This window comes from Oryzias latipes, chromosome 21 (assembly GCF_002234675.1).
Source record: "Oryzias latipes chromosome 21, ASM223467v1".
NCBI classification, from domain to species: Eukaryota; Metazoa; Chordata; class Actinopteri; order Beloniformes; family Adrianichthyidae; genus Oryzias; species Oryzias latipes.
The window spans coordinates 2,204,116-2,226,529 of record NC_019879.2 but is presented as its reverse complement, the minus strand read 5'-3'; the positions used below and the strand labels follow the sequence as shown (position 1 = coordinate 2,226,529).

Here is a 22,414-nt window from a genome sequence, read left to right as displayed (position 1 = left end):
TTTACATGTATTATTTAAATCTGAGCTATTTTTAACAATCTTAAAAGGATTTTCATATAAATATCAGATGTACATATTTAGAATTTCGTTTTATATGTTAATATTTATTTTTATACATGTTAACAATAATCCTGGTCTTCTAGAGTCATGTGTGTCACAGTTGGAGCTGAAAGGAAAGCAAAGATTTGTCCTTGCAGACAGACGTGACTCTGCTCGTCCTGCATGTTCCTGGTGTTGTCCTGCTGTGGCTCAACATCTGTGGCTAAGCAGTCGCCTTTGCTGATGCACAGAATGTGCAGAATTGAACTGCAGGCAATGATTTTCATTGCAAAGGTTGGTTTTACTTCCAGTGCCACCAGAAATATTGCTCTCCTCCTCATCTTTATCATGCCAAATGCTCTCTTCACAACAGAGCGTGTTCTGGAGTGGTTCTGGTTGTAACTGCCTCAATGGCATTCCTCATGGGTTCCCTGTAGGGTGTCAGCAGCATGATGGGATGTGCAATGCAGGGATACCCACCATCACCCAAAAGGATCCTTCAGGTGGGTTTGTTTGATTTACATAAATTGGGCTTTTACGTAGAACCTGTGAATCATGGATTGATCCTGGATTCCCAACAAAAATATCTATAAATTTGGCATTAGAGTCACATACAGCATGCATTTTAATGGAATAAAAAAGCTTCCTGTTAAAATAACAAGCTGCATTTTCTTTTAGGGCCTTTATTCTTATGTGGCAGCCATCAATGCTCCTTGTGACCCTTTGGAAGGAGAAAGACCAAGCGAGCTGCTAAAATCCAGAGGCGACTTATGGTAGTTCATTCCCACTGGGAAGCTGGGTGACCCTGCTCATCAGCTGGAGGATGCGGTCTGCCTACCTGTGGACAACATCGCTCACGGTGGACCGTGTCATGTCAAAGACTCTGGCTACCACACTGTAAGATGTGCCACACGCCAGCCAGAAAAGAAACACCAGGACGTCAGTCTCCTGTGACCCCCCAGAGTGTGAGGAACCCGAAGCTGATGCTTCAGGACCATCGACCCAGATGCTCGATGGTCCTGCGGGTCAACCGAAAATCCAGTCTTGTGTCGGACTGACCGTCAGCGTAAAGGGCCAGGACAGACACCTTTGTGTTGGTAAAGCAGTAGAGACGTGGAAGACCCTGGAAAATGCAACATTAATTATTTCATTGAGGAAATTAAATCACATTTTGGTAACGCTTTCTTTTACAGTAAAGTACTTACAGTGTACTTAAGTGGTATTTACATGGTACTTATAGTGTAACTACTGGGTACTTTCAGGGTACTTACATGGTACTTTTTTATGGAATTTACTGGGTACTTACAGTGTGTTTACATGGTACTTTCTATGGGACTTTACTGGGTACTTACATGGTACTTTTTGTGTCTACTCTGTACTTACATGGTACTTACTGTGTATTTATATGGTACTATTTGGTTCATACCTATGTGGTACATACTGGGTATTTATAATATTCTTACTGGGTATTTACATGTTGTGCAAAGGTGTCTTTTATGGTACTTACCACATGTAAGAACAAGGTAAGTACAAATAAAGTACCTTGACCTTTAGGTCTGCACTCGCTGCACGTTTCATGGTATTTACCATGAATTTACCACAGAAACTACCCCTTAAGTACAGTGAAACTGTAACTGTAAAAGAAAGTCAGCCCTATTTCCACTCAACTACATGGTACTTTCATTACTAAATACTGGGTATGTTCACTTGAATAGTACTTGGTACTTACCCCTTAAGTACACTGAAACTGTAACTGTAAAAGAAAGTCAGACCTATTTCCACTCTATTACATGGTACTTTCAGTAGTAAATGCTGGGTATGTACACGTATTACCATCCCGCACAGTGTACATACACACTTGGTCTTCTGTCCTCACCAAATGAAACAATGCTAACCTGTTGGTAAGGGTAAAGTAACTACATTGTAAAAACATATTCTGGCCTGATTACTTCTTGTAACATGAGGCAAGTTTAAAGAGAAACAAGACAGCAGTGAAAACAACAATCTTTAATATGATACGTGTCTGCAGCATAGAAAGTCTCATCACAATGAAATAGGTTTTAAGTACAAAACAGTACAAAGGAGCATTTCAAAAAACACATTATTGGCCTGAGGGTCGTGCTTTTTGTACAGTTTGGTAACGGTGCAGGACTTCTTCAGGGTTTGTAACTGCAAGAAAATTCACAATATGAGCTCAAGTGAACATAAAAAGCATAACGACTTTGATGAAAAAAAAAAAAAATTGTACTTATTTAATCATTTCTGTAATGAGTTTGATAAATTTCTGTGAATTCTTTATAGCTTTGACTGTAATGCTTGAAATTAATCAATTATCCTCATTTATGAACATGACAATAAATTATTCACAACTTTATATTTTAGTTACATAAACAAGAACAACAAAAAAGAAATCAAAGAAAAAAAATCAAAATTGCCATAAAAAAATCTAATTTGTTTAGACAAAGAATAACAAAAGCAATGTTTTAATTGGCAATTGCTGTGTGTATTTATTCTTTATAAATATTATTCGCACCTACAATTTGCATTAGCATGAAAAACATTGCAGTGTAAAAGAAAAGAAAAAAATAAATAAATAGGCAATTTCAAATTCAACACAGTTATTCACAAAAATATGTTTTAATTTTCAAACATTTACATTCACTGTTGGGTGGTATTGTTGTCTCTATCATATTTGAAAATAAATAAATAAATAAAAATAAAATAAAAACGGCGAAAGAAAAGAAAATGGGGAAACGGCATTTAAACTCTTCATTAATGTAGATAATATGTCCACTTGGTGGATTTAGCTTACTTTAGCTTACTCTCCTGTGGCTTCACGGATTCGTCTGGAATGTCTTCTTCACCATAGCTGATGTAAAGCGGTAAAAAGACGGAAGTACGTCATCATTATTTTAAATAAACGCCTTTCTTTGATTTTCCCAGAAAGACGTGCGCTCAGTCAAACGAGCACAGGACAACAGACGTTATCATTTAGGCTACGTGCTTGTTTTACAGGTGCCTCTCTCCTGGTAAGTAACAAAAATGTTTGTAGATTTTCATTACAAACTTTGAAAATGTATACACAAAATAACTGAAATTATTGCAGTAAGGTAGACAGGCTCTTACGTCACGTTTCAAACACAGAGATAGTGGCTTGAAATCACAAGGTTAGCTTCTTTATAAAGTTTGATCAGTTTAAATATTTACATGTAATTTATCCAATATTTAAAAAAAAAACAAAACACTGGCTTACCTGCCAGATGAAGAGAAATTCAAACTGTTGCGCGCGCCTCGAGGCTCTCCGGATTAATCTGCACGTTCACTTTGGGGGTAGTTGTGCTGCATTCAAGTGCGCTGGGAATTTGCAACTTTACTTCCCCTGCCATACTTAACAAAAACACACACTCGGGGTGTTTTTAGTATTAAAACTAATTATTTAGCCTTGTTGTTTTACATATTTTCCTGACATTATATAATATATATTTAAAAAAGTTCATTTTTAGAACAATATTTAAAAAAAGTTAAGTTTTGAATAATTTATTATCATGTTTTTAAATGAGGATAGTACTTGATTAATTTCAAGCATTACAGTCAAAGCGATAAAAAAATTCATAGAGATTTATCAAACTCATTACAGAAATGATTAAATAAGTAACATTTATTTTGTATTGCATCAAAGTCGTTATGCTTTTTATGTTCACTTGAGCTCATATTGTGAATTTTCTTGCAGTTACAAACCCTGAAGAAGTCCTGCACCTTTACCAAACTGTACAAAAAGCACGACCCTCAGGCCAATAATGTGTTTTTTAGAATTCTCCTTTGTACTGTTTTGTACTTAAAACCTATTTCATTGTGATGACACTTTGTATGCTGCAGACATGTATCATATTAAAGATTGTTGTTTTCACAGCTGTCTTGTTTCTCTTTAAACTTGCCTCATGTTACAAGAAGTAATCAGGCCAGTATATTTTTTTTACAATGTAGTTACTTTACCCTTACCAACAGGTTAGCATTGTCTCATGTGGTGAGGTCAGAAGACCAAGTGTGTTCATGTACACTGTACGGGAAGGTAATAAGTGGCATTTACTACTGAAAGTACCATGTAATAGAGTGGAAATAGGTCTGACTTTCTTTTACAGTACAGTTTCATTGTACTTAAGGGGTAAGTAACAAGTACTATTCAAGTGAACATACCCGGTATTTAGTAATGAAAGTACCATGTAATAGAGTGGAAATAGGTCTGACTTTCTTTTACAGTACAGCTTCATTGTACTTAAGGGGTAAGTAACAAGTACTATTCAAGTGAACATACCCGGTATTTAGTAATGAAAGTACCATGTAATAGAGTGGAAATAGGTCTGACTTTCTTTTACAGTACAGTTTCATTGTACTTAAGGGGTAAGTAACAAGTACTATTCAAGTGAACATACCCGGTATTTAGTAATGAAAGTACCATGTAATAGAGTGGAAATAGGTCTGACTTTCTTTTACAGTACAGCTTCATTGTACTTAAGGGGTAAGTAACAAGTACTATTCAAGTGAACATACCCGGTATTTAGTAATGAAAGTACCATGTAATAGAGTGGAAATAGGTCTGACTTTCTTTTACAGTACAGTTTCATTGTACTTAAGGGGTAAGTAACAAGTACTATTCAAGTGAACATACCCGGTATTTAGTAATGAAAGTACCATGTAATAGAGTGGAAATAGGTCTGACTTTCTTTTACAGTACAGTTTCATTGTACTTAAGGGGTAAGTAACAAGTACTATTCAAGTGAACATACCCGGTATTTAGTAATGAAAGTACCATGTAATAGAGTGGAAATAGGTCTGACTTTCTTTTACAGTACAGCTTCATTGTACTTAAGGGGTAAGTACCAAGTACTATTCAAGTGAACATACCCGGTATTTAGTAATGAAAGTACCATGTAGTTGAGTGGAAATAGGGCTGACTTTCTTTTACAGTTACAGTTTCACTGTACTTAAGGGGTAAGTACCAAGTACTATTCAAGTGAACATACCCAGTATTTAGTAATGAAAGTACCATGTAGTTGAGTGGAAATAGGGCTGACTTTCTTTTATAGTTACAGTTTCACTGTACTTAAGGGGTAGTTTCTGTGGTAAATTCATGGTAAATACCATGAAACGTGCAGCGAGTGCAGACCTAAAGGTCAAGGTACTTTATTTGTACTTACCTTGTTCTTACATGTGGTAAGTACCATAAAAGACACCTTTGCACAACATGTAAATACCCAGTAAGAATATTATAAATACTCAGTATGTACCACATAGGTATGAACCAAATAGTACCATATAAATACACAGTAAGTACAATGTAAGTACAGAGTAAACACAAAAAGTACCATGTAAATACCCAGTAAAGTACCATAGAAAGTACCATGTAAACACACTGTAAGTACCCAGTAAATTCCATAAAAAGTACCATGTAAGTACCCTGAAAGTACCCAGTGGTTACACTATAAGTACCATGTAAATACCACTTAAGTACACTGTAAGTACTGTACTGTAAAAGAAAGCGTTACCCACATTTTTTTAATGTTTCTATTTATTTTGATGTCTTACATTTTAGATTATGAAGTATTTATTAATTCTGGAAAATTTCGTGGTTTTTATTTGGCTGGGTTTTTGGATTTTCATTTAAACTTTTAAAAATGAAAGTTTTTGTTTTGTTTTTGTTTAAAACAAGTGATATGGTTTGACTCTGAATAAAAAATTCTAAACTTTGAACTCACAAGTGTTTCATGTAATTGGACTACACAACTCACTTGAAAAAGAATGTTAAACTCTTACCCAGGAGACTGTGTAACCTTGAGCATGATTAGTAACAAAGTTTAAGTTAAAGTTTAAGTTTAACTAAAAAAAAAGCTTTAAGTTTAACTTACAAGTTATTCTGTCTGGTCAGGGCATCCAGAGGAAATCTTCTGAGATGTCTGCTTGTCCTTGCCATCCTGTGATGCTGCATATCTGCTCGTTTTCAGTTTGATCTCACGAAAAACGGTTGAATTATTGCCAGGAACACGGACAGATTCATTTTCAAAGCCATTTTCAGTAAGGTGTAAGAAAACTACAGAAAAAAATGCCTCCTTGCAAGAGCCCGTTAATCGTTCAGCGGCACAAAAACAAAATAAATATTGGCATGAAAAAATAACTTGGGGGTTTATTTATGAACAAATACATTAAATCAACACCAACGTGTTTGTAATTTAATTATTTATAAATCAGTCACGTTTTCCATGATCAGAACACAGCAGATTCATAAATAGTCTTTGTAAAATGTTCATATTTATTATGTTTTTACTCTGACAAATAAGTGTCATTCTCCGCGTTAAATAGGAGTAGTTCGCCTCCAGACCAGGTGGTGGCGGTAATGCGCCACTTTGTTTCCGTGTCAAGCGCGTTATGAACAACACCCAAAAGAAAAAAGTACTGAGCACGGGTGTCTGAATTGCTTTTAAATTCAGAGAACTACATATAGTTCTGCACTATATAGGGTTTTAGTAGTTAGGGATCAGGGCAGGAATTCGGACACAGGTTCATTTCCACTGAAATGCCTTCAGTCGACCAACTTCGTTTCTAACAATAAAGTAAAAAAAAAAACGTTGTTTCTACTGAAATGCCTTCCGTTTCTATTGAAATTTTCACATGTGTATGTGAGAGCATTTTCACATGTGTGTGTGAGAGCATTTTCAGTAGTGTGTGTGAGAGCATTTTCAGTAGTGTGTGTGAGAGCATTTTCAGTAGTGTGTGTGAGAGCATTTTCAGTAGTGTGTGTGAGAGCATTTCACATGTGTATGTGAGAGATTTCACATGTGTATGTGAATGAATACATTTTCAGTTGTATGTATACAAGCATTTCACTAGTGTGTGTGAGAGATTTTATATGTGTTTATGAATGCTAATTCTGAATAATGTCCTACACGGCACCTCATAGGTTTTTTCCACGTCGTCCAGCCTCTGTGATTATGTTTCAATCGCTTCAGATGAAGACTCTTTTCCTGAAAAAAGGGAAGGATGTGGGTTTTTTTGCTATTTAAAATAGCCCCGGAATTGGTTAAATATAACCCCGTAGCCTCCAAGCCCAGAATATAACATGCCCATTTAGATCAAAAGTTTTACCTGAACTTATCGGCTCGGCCGGGTCACTGCCGCCAACTCCCGGATCCTCTGAGGTCTTTTCGCTGTGAGGACGCGGTCGGCCTCGCTTACTAGAGGGTGTCCATGTCTCCTACGGTCAACTTTTATTCTTTTTTTCCGTCTTCATCTTCGGACCTAACGCTCCGTGCCGCCATTGTTTTCAAACAGACTGCGTCATGGCGGCGCGGAGCGCTGTAACTTGACAACTGATTGGTCGCGTTGCAGAACGTGACCAATCAAATTTCACTTTACTGGAGCTCGGGTAAGACGTCACGGCCGTTCGTTCTCCTCGTGTTATTTTGCGGCTTCGAAACTACTGAAGACGTTTTGTTCCCGGCAGCATTTGGAGAAAGGGCTGGAGTGTGACCCAAAAATCTATGATAAATAAAATAAAAAATGAAAGAAGTTTCTTTTAAAATCATTCACAAAATTTACCCCACTAATCAATTCATGCTAAGATACATTAAAAAATTGATTTGTGCCTTTTGCAAAGAACATCCAAAAGCAATTAATCTTCTTTTTTGGAATTGTACTGAAATTAGAATTTTTTTGGAAGAAGTGTTTACAATTTATCAGTAATCATATTCACCCCAACTTCACTCTGAAATTCGAATATACAATTTTTGGGTTTTATAATAAAAACTTGGACTCAAATAAAAACTAATAATTAATTTTATCATTATATTTGGCAAATTGTATATTCATAAATGCTAATTCTATTCATCTTCTATCCCCCCCCCCCCCCCCCCCCCCGTGTAAATCAAACAAATTGAAATGTATCTCAGTTAAATCTCTGAAAGCCTTAAGAAAGCTGTATGTTTGTATGAAAGTTGTGGAAACCTGAATGTTTTTGTGTAAAATGCATGTAATATGTTTGCTCTCTTGGCTGTACTTACATTTTGAACAATAAAGTTAAAAAAAATAAACTTTCTTCACCCACTCCCTGAAAACACTAAACAGAGCAGCAGTTATCATTGATTTCTTACCAAAAACGATCCTAAAGTTTTTTAAAAGGTTTCTTATGGTTTTTTTTTGGTATAATATGAGATACTGTTTTACAAAACATCACAAAAGACTTTCCTGCCACTTGATACATGCTCAGGAAGAAATTGGCTGTTGAAAATGACAAAATTTGTTGTATGCCCGAAGTGCCATTGTATTTATTACCTTTGATGAAGCAATGAGGATATTACTGTATATCTTAATCAAACTTGGGTTGACTTGTCAATACTTTTCACACCTGTTTTTAAAAATTTGTGGGAAAATATAAGTGCAGAGCAAACTCTCAAATATATGTGCTTTTGAAGTATCTTGTACACATAAATTGTTAGGCAAGGCACTTATCAAACAAGTGATACATATAATATCCAGAGACAATACATGTCCTAATGCAGTATCGCCTTTGCACAAATCACAAAATACGGTGTAGGTACCATAACCTTTCGGCCTGGAACTTCCGTTCGGGGTCCTTTCGACTGAGTATGACGTCACACTACGGTAACCCCACTTGGACAAACTACGTAGCGTTGACATCTGCTTGGGCTCTACGTATTTTCATTTCACGTTCCCTTTTGTAACCTAAAGGAGTTTTCCCCCATAAATTGTGTCTGACAATATTCTTTGTCATTTTTATAAAGACATGTTGTCACAATCCGCTCGTTACTCCAGTTTAAGTTCAGCCGTGGCTGAAATTTTTGTCAGCACGCCTAAATGTTGCCCTTCCGGGTCCGTTCTGTCAATAATAAAGCAATGGGTGCACAGATTAAAAGAACTATAAGAGAACATGAATTCAATAATAATCATAACAATAATAAAGGCACCTTTCGAATACTATCTCGCAGCTTGTTGCTTGGTAGGAGTTATTGTTGGAGTGTTAGTGTGGATTTGTTGTCCTACTGCGTCAGTAGGGACTGTTGGGCATTTGGTCCAGATGGACTCAGCTGGCTCCCATCAGCAGAAGGAAGGAGGATTTTCCTGGGTGGAAAAACCTGGCCAGTTAAAGCATGAGAAAAGCGTGAGAACAATTCAAAGGATCAATGGTGCAGGGCGTTGTACAGCAAGGATTTCGCCGTTAACTCCCGAACGTATGTCGTCTGATAAATATCCCCGCCACTAATTTATAATGAAACATACACGGAAGTTGTCTCTGTCACATCCCGTTCTGAAATTACGTTCTGAAATCTTGCGATACTTCCTGAAAGCGTGTGTACGACAGCGTAAAAGGACAGTGCAAATTAAACATGTGGGTTACACTCGTATTTTGATTGTAACTGCGCCTGTAACTGCACACCCCCTATCGTGTCTGTTAAAAGGAAACTGGGTCGATCCATTGTTTACCTTGACAGTGTATGTTTTTTTTCCATTGCCTCATCCACTGCCCCCAAATGTACTATATCTATAATTTTTATTTTACAGATTGTCTGCCATGCTGTCAATCAAATGACAGATGAGCAATTAATGATATTCGTGCCCAAAGTTGGTGATCGAATAGCAATACGACAATACTGTAGAAGAGAAGTGGCTGTTCTGGAGGGGACCTCATCTGTTTCAAAGGCAACAACCAGTCTAATGTCAAAGCCCAACCAAAAGTCAAATGCAAACTGAAGTCACAGAAAACAGCGTCAAGAAAAACTGTCTGGTAACTCAATTGCTAACTCCGCCAGTGGGTTTCTTTGGAATCTCTTGCTGGTCCCAAGCCCGGGTATAGGAGGAGGGTTGGGCGAAGGGTCAGAGACCCCTCCCCGTAAAAACCTTCACTGCCACTGAAACACAAAAAGGAATGACCTAAATGCATTGAAAAACAAGCGCTCTTTTCCAATGGGGCTTTTTGAAGATGTGGAGGGCCATCTTGTTGAGGTTTGAGAGACAAGAGGAGGGGGTAACACACATTCGAAAGCATTAAAGACAGCCACAATGGCACAACTATTAGAAACTGGCAAATAACTTTTTTTCTCAATTGGAAAAAGCAGGCTTGAAGATGTGGATGTTTTTATTTGAGTATTTGGGATTTCACAGAGGAAGAGCTTGATCCAATAATGACCATTTTGGGTCAGCAATATGAGAAGTGAAAAGCTAGAAGCTACGATTGTATTTTTCATCCAAAAAGAAGGAAACAGTGTTAAATGACAAAGAGATTGCTTGTGCCTACAATATTGGATAAGAAAATGTGTGGGCCTTTGAACATGAGGCTGAACATGCATCTGAACAAACTGCTCATACAGAAACAACTGTACAAGGAACTCCTTTGATGCAAGAAACATTACAACACACTGATAACAATATAAATATTATATACTGTATATAGATATACCAATATAGATACCAATATAGAAAACCTTGCAATTGTTTTTTGCTTATCAGCAGAGCATGACATGGATAAAAAAGAGGATGTAATTTTTGCAGCGCAGGCATCAGTCTCATAAGACGAAGAGGTAGTGGTTGGACGTGCTTTCCTTTCAGATGACTTTTATGACCTTGATGACACTCCAACAATGGACCCGGTTCAGGTGGAAAGTTCAGTAGCAGTTCAGGAACCTTGCCAACCACCAAAAACCACTAGGCTTAGGCTTCAAAAGGGAAATGTTTTCCAAGAACTAAATGCTGCCTTCAGTAATGGACTTGTCTCTGTTAATAAGTGGTCCTGGAGATTGAGATGGTCTAGCCCAATGGTGCTACTGAAAAGGTGAAGACATTGCTGGAGTTCTGCTCGATGCACTTAGTGAGTACTGGGAAACCTTTGTCATGAAGTGCACCTCTGGAAACATGATTAAAATACCGGTAACAAGAAGGATATTTGGGAAAAACATAGCCAAAGTCATGGTCCTTGGCTACAACAACTTAACAAAGTACTTTCCAATTGCTCTACCCAAGCAGTTTCTTTCAAACTGTTTGGGAATCAAATTCACGGAAGATGAGCTGCTCTCTGCATTTTTGGAAACAGTTCCCTCAGAGGAAAAAGAAGTTGCTGAGCCGGCTATTTAGCAGTTCTTGAGTGTAATGTTCCTTATGGATGTAAACAACTTCTGCACCCCTTCATTGAATAACCTCAGTTAAGCTATATTTTGTCTGGGATGAGGGGGCTGATAAAGCGTTTACTTAGTCGATGTATCGTATATCTACCTCATGAACTAGGAGGTTATGGTCCTGCGGATCGCCAGTAGGTTCTACATTCTGAACAGGGAGCTTATCACCCAGACTGTAGCAGGTACAGACCAGCTTTGTTGAGTATCTATGTCGCACACTAAGAGCTGGACTTCGGGGTTTATGTTATGGTTTACCCTCTATCATGTGTTTAATGGCAACAAAAAACCTGCAAAGCCTTTTCACACAGATAAACTAACACAGAACGTTCTTCGTTTTATTCTAGACACAGCTAACACAGGTTCCCAGGAGAATGCTGGAGAGAATTCAAAAGATAATCACCTTCTCCCAAGGGTGTCACCTCCACCTCCCTGTGAAACAGATTTGGACACAGACACTTCTGCGAACATGATTAAATGACCTATATACTGTATGTCTAGGTGATACATAAAAAAGCAAATATGAGATAACTTATATACATTATTCCAGCATCAACCACTGCACAGACACTGTTACTGTGGACAAGTGCATCCGAGTGAATCCAAACCAAAAACCCTGGATGACCAGAGAGGTCCAGCGACTGTTGCGGGAGAGTAACACAGCCTTCAGGTCCGATGACAGGAACCTATACTGCTCTGCCAGAGCCAACCGGAAGAGAGGCATCCGACAGGCCAAAATGGACTACAAACAGATGATAGAGGACAACCTCAGCACAAACAATTCCAATGTCAGGGGAGAAAAAAAGAAAATAAAATTAAATAAAAACCTTCATCATAAAATAACCTAACTTTGGTTTTTCCTAGTGAACCACATTTTGACATATTTATTTATGGCATTTATTTTCAGGCCATAAATAAATGGATTAAAAAGCGGATGGCATGTTATTATTTGTATTGTCATTATAAAATTTAATGTATTTGGTAAATCAGATGCCACTCTAACCACAACACCATGGTAAACAATAAGTAGAGAAAAGTTAAATAAAACCAGCAAATGAGGCAAACATGTTTGTGCAGCTTTTTTCCTGACTTTTCCACAACTCTTGCAAGAAACTATTAGTATCTTTGTATAGGAAAAAAGTACAAAAATCAGTGGACAGATCCCAATATTTGTTATAGTCATTATACCATAAATAGAAATAATCTTTGGAAAGGCGCAGTACAAAGCAGTGAAGCCGTTATTGCAAAAAACGGCTTTCACTGTTAATCGGCAGAGTTTTAAGTTCACATTTACTGCAGTCTGTACTGCAAAATGACAGGCAGGCACAAGCCAAGCTAAAACCAGTAAAGTTCTTACAGTTGCTTGCCTCATGATAGTTGGATAACGTAGGGGCTTACATATAGCCACATACCTGTCAAAAGCCATAATCGCCAGCAGTAAGAGCTCTGAAAAACTTAAAGACTAAAACATATACAACTGCATAAGACAAAATGGATAAGATGTGACCTGTTTTTCAGACAAGAAGTCAATCAAAAGCTTTGGGTAGATATTAGTGCTGAAAAAAACAGAGTTCACTAACAAAGCTGCAATTATAATATACATGGGTTTGTTGAGTTCTTTATACAAAACAATAATGCACACAATGGAAAAATTGCTGCAAATAATCAACACATACGCTGTCAACAGAACTATGAAGTAAAGCCACTTATATCGTCGTATTTCCACATAACCATCAAGAGTTATATAGGTTGTATTTATAACCCTATTCATAATAAAGTAAAGAAAAAAGATCTTAAGCTTGAAAAAAAAATGTTCCCATTCCTTATGTCTTGCTGACAGTAGCTTTCTCAAATCTCTTAAAGCTGTTGCTCAAAGCAGTTCAAAAGATCTACAGGTTCTCTTATCTCCCACTTGGATTTTTATCTGTATCTGCTTTGCACGTCAGCAGTTATTCTGCCCAATCCTGGTGCTCCAAGACACGGATGTCAGAAGGAGAGAGACTTAGGCTAAAATAGAACAAGAACTGGTGGCTATTGTTTGGGATCCAGGGATATCACAGAGGATAGGGTCTATTTAAAAATGAACTTATTCATTTGGCTCTTCAGAACTCAGAAATCCAGAACCAGGCTTGTTTTATGAGGCCTTCAACCTGCAGGAGTTAACTTAAACAATAAAAAAAGGGAAAGCCTATACTCTGTAAAGAGTCCTGTGCTAGTCCTGATTGTAACACTCTGTTACTGAACGGATTGATTTCAAAAAGAAGACTCAGACATATACATTTGTTTATTCATTATTCCATTTTTGGTGAAAAATTTGAAATTAATGTGAAATTCATAAAATGTACAAGAATTAAAATGAGGACTGGCATCCCTTTGGAGAAATTACAAGGAGCAGGGGGTCTGCATGTAAATGCAAACTAAGATTTGATGCCAAATTAGGAAGGACATCTAAACACTTTCATAAGGTATTTAATACAGTAGTTTGATTGATTTTAATGTATTGTTTTATTTTGAGCATTGATTGTAGACAATAGAAAAAAAAATCACACAGATGTATCAAACTCAATACAGATAAGGGAATGCATTGATTTAAAACAGAGACAAATTAACGTGAATGTAAGTGAGTGTAATTACTTAGAGTCATAAATATTTTTTTTTACAATAATGCAAACATTAGGTCCCATTACAATAATTAAATTTAGAGATTATTAACTAAGGTCAAGTAGAGTAAAATTTATTGCTTAAAAAGAAGTGGAAAGTGGCAAACTTGTACAATCACACCCCCAATGAGGTATTTGCCTTTTTGCATAGTTGCATATTATCAAGCAAAGAAAAAAAAGAATATTGGATAAAGAGAAAACGTGAAATAGATGGGGATGATGGTGGCATGACCAATGGTACCTGTTTTCTGAAGGGAGCAATTTCTTATTCACTCCCATTTATAGGGCCAACTGCTTGGAGCAGAGCATGTCTGGCAACGATGGTGTTCCCCGAAGTGGACCCCATTTCCTTTCTTTGTGTTCATGTCACTGAGTGGGGCGTTTTGTTTTAATGTAGCCTTTTTTTCCCCCTACACTTGTGACCGCTAAGCGCTGTGTTGGTACGCCTCGGCCCTAGCGGGCCTCTTCCTCAATTTTCCCTTCTCTGTCTGTTTTTTTATTCTACTTTTTAATATGAAATTCAAAAAAGTATATAACTGGAACCATGTCTCGGCCTACATTGTAGTATCTCCATGACCCAGTCAAAAAGACTGCCTCTGCGTTCCCTGGTTCTCTTTTCCAAGGTGGCTTTGTTTCCACACCACTCTTTCTTGCCACTTATGGTTTAAGGGAGGAGTAAAGGAAGTTGATTTTGTCTAAAGAAACCCTCACTACAAACGAATGGTGGCATTAGATATAACCTTCCATCAATCTACAACAGTCTCCTAAAACCAAAACAGAACAAGCCACTTTTACTCAGTTTATTAACACCTAAGAGCTAATCAGGGAGTGGGGAGTGATGACGGTCTCACCTCCAACCGAGGACAACGGTCTCCTAAAGATTCACAACTATCAATCAGCATGGCTTTCAAAGAACTTGTTTTTGTCACATTATCTTAATAATTATGAAGTCTTTATATAAATATAATAAATTGTGTTCTTACAAGTGAGCCTCGTACAATGGAGGGGCGACAGTGGCTCAGGTGGTTGAGCGGGTCGTCTAATGATCGAAGGGTTGGCGGTTCGATCCCCGCTCCCACCAGCCAAAATGTTGTTGTGTCCTTGGGCAAGACACTTCACCCTCCTTGCCTCCAGTGTGGCTCCACTGGTGTGTGAATGCGCATGTATGATCCCGGTGATGGTCAGAGGGGCCGTAGGCGTGAAATGGCAGCCACGCCTCTGTCAGTCTGCCCCAGGGCAGCTGTGGCTACAACCAGCGTAGCCATCACCAAGTATGAATGAGGAGTGAATGAATAATGGACACAATGTAAGCACTTTGGGTGTCTTGAAAAGCGCAGACAAATCCAATCCATTATTATAAGTGTTTTCAAAAAAAATGTGCTATCTTGTGGGGTCCAGATGACCCCACCCTGACATTGACGTGTCATCCCTACCATGACAATGGTGGACAGAATTTTGTCATTGTGTCATTTTATGTTGAAATAAAAATAAGAGTACCGGCTTGTGGGTTCCAGATGACCTCTATACGTTAGCATGCCTAGGAAAGGCGTGTTTTTCTACTCTGAAAAAGTGGAAAAATAACACCTTTGGAAATTAAAGTTTAGGACACTTAATTCGATTTGTTTTGAATAGAACTGAAATAAAGACGTTTTATTTTTTGGTGACATCCTCAACAGTTGAGATTCATGACTCAACCCAGGCATTTCAAATTTTAGATTAGACAACATTTACTGCGCTGTGCGGTGGTGTAATGGTCAGCACTTTCTCGTTACACTCTCTCGGCGCGCTGGTTCAAATCCCAGCTGGAACCTGTTGCAGAGAGCAAGGTGGGTGGATCAAATTAGCAGACAGCAGGTGTTGAGGTAGCCCTCCACTGGCCTAATCGGGTTGGTTGATAAAAAAGTGAGTAACAAAAACTTGGTTTGTAAAATAATCAATCAGTTGTGTGGAGCTCTGGGTGTCAAGCGGCATGCATTGCTGACCGATCAGTGAGCAGTAAAATTAGGCAGATTACATTGCAGCAGGGGTGTTCCCTGTCTACATACACAGAGATAGTAAAAAGAGTAAACGACTGATTCCACGCTCAGCCCCGTATCGGGGGGGGGGGGGGGTGCTTTGTGTGAATGCAGACAGGCTAACCTAACAATACACTGCAGCAAAAGCGGGTTAAGCCCAAAGACTCTACACTCACAGAAAAACAGAAGCAAAGTATTTCATGGAGTCCTGTGCAAGAATGCTCAGAGCTGTACATTGGAGAAACAAAATAGCCAAGAGGATGTATCAGCGCAGAAGAAACGACCCCCAGGGCGAGTTTCTGTATTTATTCCCAATAAAAGGCAGAGGCGCAGATAACAGAGTGCACATTCTTGACAGATAAGACATTTGGTTTAAAAGAGAAGCAATACATGTACAACTGAATAACCCTTCCCTCAGCAGAGGGGGAGGCCTCAGATCATAGACTGCCCCCCCCCCGCGGCATTCCTAACAGGAAGTTGGCTCCAAGAAGCCCAAATCCTATCGATTTATATTGAAAACTAAAGAGCCAAAACTCAGTCATTCTATTTGTCAGATTAAACATTAAACAACATTTCTTTCATGATATTTTTTCTTTATCACAATTTGTTTAAGTTATAAACTGACCAATCAGATGTCTCAGTACAAACATGTGGTGCCTGCTGGCCCCGAACACGCTCACTCCTGATTGGCAACCGTAGTTGCCATAGAAACTTCAACTCAGACCAACTCGGACCAATCACTGTCGTCTGGCTCCAAATGGCGGCGCCGGTAATGTGGAAAAACGGCGACTGAATTGGCTTCACTTTGCTGGACTTTTTTTTTTTTACTGTATTTATCCCATGAAGGGAAATTTGCGCTCCGCATTTGACCCATCCTCTGGGGGAGTGGTGAGCTGCAGCCGGACTGCACTCGGGAGGCAGTAGCATTAAGGGTCTTGCTTAAGGGCCCTCACTGAGTGATGTTAATTACTCGGCATTGATATGGTGATTGCCCACAGGACCATTGTTCATCCCCCTCCAGGAATGGAACCCTAGTTTTCTACCTTACCAACCGAGCTACCCAGCCAGTCATCTTTATCTACAGTCAAGACCTCAAACACAGTTGTCTCCTTTTTATCATGCTGCACATTCATTAGTCCCAAAAAAAGACCAAAACTCCAGCCGGACCACACCCAATGCCCTATGAGGGGGATAGGGGGGGGATTACGAGATGCAAGGGGTTTCCGTCTGCTTTGTTTCTCTTTAACGGGTCATCCATTGGCAGGAATGTAAGTGTCCCACCCAGAGGATGTAAATGTGGCCTGAAGCCACCTCCACTCAGACTGATGAAGCTTCTTGGATGAAAGGTTCAAGGCAAAAGATTTAAAATCCAGTTGCTATGATTCAACTGCAAGACAGATATCATGTTGATAAAAATGTGAAGTGGTCATTTTTAGGACTCTCACATTACATTTACCATTTTATGTCAATTTTACAGCACCATAAAAAAATAATCAGTAAATAATGTTCTTTTAGTTGTTTGCCTATTAAAACATGAGAGGCAGAGCACAGAAGTTATTAACGTCATTCAAACTGTTAGTAATGACACATTGAAACACATAAACATCAATTGTTAAACATGTACAAAAAAAGGCTAAGTACTAATGCTGATATATAACTAGAATTATTAAATACTCTTCATTAAGTAAACAATAGTGATATAAATTAAAGTCTAAATTTATTTACAATTTTCAGATGTTTCAGAAAAAGTTTCCATAAAGAAGAAATTAAGTTGAGTATCTATCCAACGTTTGTTTTGTAACATATCCTGATGTAAATGAAAAGTCTCTTCAGGAGTTCTGAGATCTTTTTCACCTTGACACCATAAATAATGGGATTAAAGAGCGGATGGTACAGCACCACTTGTAAAGTCATGATAAAACGTGCAGTTTTGTGCAAATCTATCTGCAGTCGAGCGATAACAATGTCATAAGAACACAGACAGGAGAAACTGATCAGGACCAGCAGGTGAGGCGAGCACGTCTGCGCAGCTTTTCTCCTGACGTTCACGCTGCTGCGATAGGACACTAAAAGGATTTTTGAGTAGGTAAACAATATAAAAATCATGGGAACAAAAATGGTCGTAACGATAATAAGGACACCATAAACAACATAAGTTGTTTCTGAGTTCATGCAGTATAGTTTAGAAATTCCATTATTGCAAAAAATTCCTTTCAAAGAAAAGTGACAAATTCTTAAGTTGCTTATCAAGAAAAGTGATGGAACGAGCTGACCTGCAGGCAAGAGCCAAGCTAAAACCAGCAGAACACAGACTGTGGATTTCTTCATAATGCTTGCATATTGCAGAGGCTTACATATTGACACATACCTGTCATAAGCCATTGCAGATAACAAAAAGAACTCTGCGCCACACAGGGTGTAATAAATAAAGCTCTGCAGGTGACATAAAGAAAGAGAAATGATCTGTTGGTCAGATAAAAAGTCAATCAGAAGTTTGGGGTAAATATTTGTACTGAAAAGAAGAGAATTTAGCAACAGAGCAGCAATGAAAATGTACATGGGCTCATGGAGGCTTTTGTGAATGCAAACAAGACAGAATATGGTCAAATTACCAAAAATGATTGAAACATATACAATAAACATGATGATAAAATACAGTGATCTGTAACTCTGCAATTCCACATGCCCTGCAAAAGTTATATATGTTACGTTTAAGTCATCCATCAAAAAAATGCAATGATTCTCACGCTCACAACAAAAGACTTTGGGTTTCTTCACCTCAAAGTGGAGAGTCTCTATAGCTGTATCAGTTTTATGTGACCCTTTTTTTCTCCATGGATCTCATTAACTTGTTGACAAAAATGACAACAGACCAATTATGTCCTGGAGACTTTGAATCTCTGATGTTATGTTGATGTTTTACATCTGCAAAAAGTTAAGTGAATCATTTTACTTTATTTACCCCCCAATCATAAAAAAGAAGAACACAGTAGAAGAAAAAAAATCTATAAACAGCTGTATTTTATTCATGATTTTTATATGAAGAGACATAAAAAGTGCAAAACAACATTTTGCCGAGTCTATTCAAAAGAAATCCTCAGGTTTAAATAGTTTTAGGCAAAGCCACGGGATAAAACCCGAGTTCATTTAGGGACAGGAAGCTATTTTGACTTGACAGACATCAAGCCCCGAATACGGCCTGCAAGCTAATGATGACGTCACACTATTTGATTGGCTGTACGTTGGTCCGATGACATGTAAGATAGTGATTGATCTGGATACATAGAAAAAGAAAATGGAGTCCCGTTGTGAACAAGGCTCCGACATAGAACGAGATGATCTTCAAAATGGGCTTTTATTATTGTTTTGATTATTATTAAGTACTGGCTTGCTTTTAGTTTTTTAAATCCATGCAGCCAGTGCTTTTTCTTAGCCGAACTGACCCGAAAGAAAGGTTAGGATTAGGTTAATAGGTGCTAACAACATTTAGCCGTGCATGAACTTAAACTTGAACAACACCAGCCTTTATTTTGACTGGACCCGACTGGTAACACAAATTTACATGATTGTCTTTTGTCTGGAGATACAAATCTCACGGGAGACACGGTTCTTCTGAGTCCGGCAGGCCGCTCACGCAGAGCAGGCAGACAGACGGCGGTACGAAGCCTCCTCCATTGCACACACTGTAACAAAGCACCCCCCCTGCCTGCAAACACGAAGCTACGAGTCCAGCTGCTCTGCTCAGACATGCAATGTGCACGCACGCACGATTGCGCAACAGTACAAGCACAACTGATCAATCCGTGCGCATAGCCTAGCAATCCGTGCACATCATTTTTTTTTAAATATTTTCCTTTTAACCACTGGCACCTGGAGGGCTACATAGATTTCACTGCTTCAAAGAATTTATTTACCAGGTAATAGCCAACCAATAATGTACCCATATAAGAGTCAACATTCAAAGAAAAATAACAATACATTTTTGAAAAATCCTAATTATTACATTACACTTTACAAAAAATGCAAACATGACACAAAGTTGAAAAAGTAACGACAGATTATAGCTTTTCTCAAAGGTAAATTAATGTCCAACTTAATGTCCAACAAAACTGGGATTGTCTGGAAACGAGCCACAGTTAATTCTGAAATTAACTGAAAACCTGTATTAGATTGTAAATTCTCATTTAAAAATCAAACTGCACAACTGCTACCAAACGTTTATTTTAAAGCACATATTGATGTTGCCTTGCAAAAAAAGTCTCTTCAGGAGTTCTGAGATCTTTTTCACCTTGACACCATAAATAATGGGATTAAAGAGCGGATGGTACAGCACCACTTGTAAAGTCATGATAAAACGTGCAGTTTTGTGCAAATCTATCTGCAGTCGAGCGATCACAATGTCATAAGAACACAGACAGGAGAAACTGATCAGGACCAGCAGGTGAGGCGAGCACGTCTGCGCAGCTTTTCTCCTGACGTTCATGCTGCTGCGATAGGACACTAAAAGGATTTTTGAGTAGGTAAACAATATAAAAATCAAAGGTAAAAATACGCTATTAAGAATCAAAAACACTCCATAAATAACATATGCTGAAGATGAACCCGTGCAGTACAGTTTGGAGATAACATTATTACAGAAAATCCCATTTAAATTAAAATTACAGACCTTCATGCTACTAGTCAATAAAAGTGATGGAACGAGCTGACCTGCAGGCAAGAGCCAAGCTAAAACCAGCAGAACACAGACTGTGGATTTCTTCATAATGCTTGCATATCGGAGAGGCTTACATATTGACACATATCTGTCATAAGCCATTGCAGATAACAAAAAGAACTCTGCGCCACAAAGGGTGTAATAAATAAAGCCCTGCAGGTGACATAAAGAAAGAGAAATGATCTGTTGGTCAGATAAAAAGTCAATCAGAAGTTTGGGATAAATATTTGTGCTGAAAAGAAGAGAATTCAGCAACAGAGCAGCAATGAAAATGTACATGGGCTCATGGAGGCTTTTGTGAATGCAAACGAGACAGAATATGGTCAAATTACCAAAAATGATTGAAACATATACAATAAACATGATGATAAAATACAGTAATCTGTAACTCTGTAAATCCACATAACCAGTAAAAGTGATAAATGTAACATTAAAGTTATCCATCATTTGATTCTTTCTTGCGCTCACAACAAGGACTTTGGGTTTCCTCACCTCAAAGTGGAGAGTTCCAGCAGCTGAATGGGTTTTATCTGACTTTTTTTTCTCCATGGATCTCATTAGCTTGTTGACAAAAACATACCAACAGTTAATTAGGAGAGCTGAGATTTGTCAGTTTACTTTGTCTATCCACCCTTTCTAAACTTTTTAGTTTAAAAAGTCTGTAGTTTCGCTGACAAAGACATAATTGTTAAAGCCAAGTAAGGATTTTATAATTGTTTAAAGCTCAACAAACTTAGAAAAGCAGAATAACACTAGAGACCTGATGCACATGACTTTTTTCAACTTTTCTAGTTAAAATTGTTGAACTTCCATATGTACCAAGTGGGGCTGTGGATCATTAATGATACCACTCAGTGCAAAAATCAACATCAATGACTTACAGATCAAAACGTGATTTTTACTATTTAATACATTGTGGGTGAATATTTGCCTTATGATTGTCTTTTTACTGGGTATGTGAAAATTCACATACTGTGTATTTAATCACCATCATTTAATCCTTGTGCTGTCCTATGGGGTCAGGATAACCATTGACGTGTTCTCCCTACCATGACAAAGGTGGATAAAGGTGGAGAGGATTTCATGTAATCCATGGACACCAGTGAAGATCACAAATCATTGACGAAAAAAGGTTCAGAGCACTGTCTAGTGGGTCTAGATGACCCAACTCCCAATGTTAAAGTGCCTAGGATAGCACAAGGGATATTATACAATTATTTGGGACAGGAGAGCAGAATCGACAAATCATTTCACATAAAAAAAAGTTTTAAAAGAAAGAAGTGTTATTTAATTCTTTAGACATAGTAACATACAATTTGTTTCTGTCAAGTTCCAATTTAAATAGTAAAAAGCAATGTCTGTTGCTTTGCTTAATTTAACAACAAATCCTAAAATCATAATGGTATAATGATATATTTAGACACACCATCCATTCATCCAGTTTAGTCTGTTTAATTAGTTCAGTTTAGAATTTTCCTCTTGAATTCTTTGTAGTTATGATCCTTAAGATATTATGTTTACTTTACCGGTATGAAGCCCATTAAGACAACTGTTGTGATTTTGGGATGTATATATAATATTGTATTGAATGCATCCACCCATCTTCTTCCACTCATCTGGGAACGGTTTGTGGGGGCCGCAGTCTAGGTAAAGTTGCCCAAACTGCCCTCTCCCTGGCCACTTCCTCCAGCTTTTCTGGGGGGACTCCAAGGCGTTCCAAGGGCAGCCGAGAGACTTGGTTTCTCCAGCGTGTCCTGGGTCTTCCCCGGGGCCTCTGCCCAGTGGGACATCCCCGGAACATCTCCCCAGGGA

General features: G+C 38.1%; 2 protein-coding genes, 1 long non-coding RNA gene and 1 pseudogene across 3 annotated transcripts; all 4 read right to left on the bottom strand.

The window, feature by feature from the left end:
• Nucleotides 1-6,999: 6,999 nt before the first annotated feature.
• LOC105358779 lies at nucleotides 7,000-7,678 on the bottom strand. The gene is made up of 2 exons (XR_002872541.1): nucleotides 7,177-7,678; nucleotides 7,000-7,055 (listed from the first exon to the last, which is right to left on the bottom strand). It is a non-coding gene; the product is annotated as an uncharacterized LOC105358779 (long non-coding RNA).
• A 4,379-nt stretch (nucleotides 7,679-12,057) lies between these two features.
• Nucleotides 12,058-12,984, bottom strand: LOC101167155 (annotated as a pseudogene).
• Nucleotides 12,985-17,667: 4,683 nt separating this feature from the next.
• Nucleotides 17,668-18,612, bottom strand: LOC101166912 (olfactory receptor 52E4-like). The gene has a single exon (XM_020713177.1). The coding sequence runs from the start codon at nucleotides 18,610-18,612 to the stop codon at nucleotides 17,668-17,670; it is 945 nt and encodes a 314-aa protein (XP_020568836.1).
• Nucleotides 18,613-20,095: 1,483 nt separating this feature from the next.
• Nucleotides 20,096-21,049, bottom strand: LOC101166668 (olfactory receptor 2T1-like). Its single transcript, XM_004081403.1, has one exon. The coding sequence runs from the start codon at nucleotides 21,047-21,049 to the stop codon at nucleotides 20,096-20,098; it is 954 nt and encodes a 317-aa protein (XP_004081451.1).
• Between the last annotated feature and the right edge of the window lie 1,365 nt (nucleotides 21,050-22,414).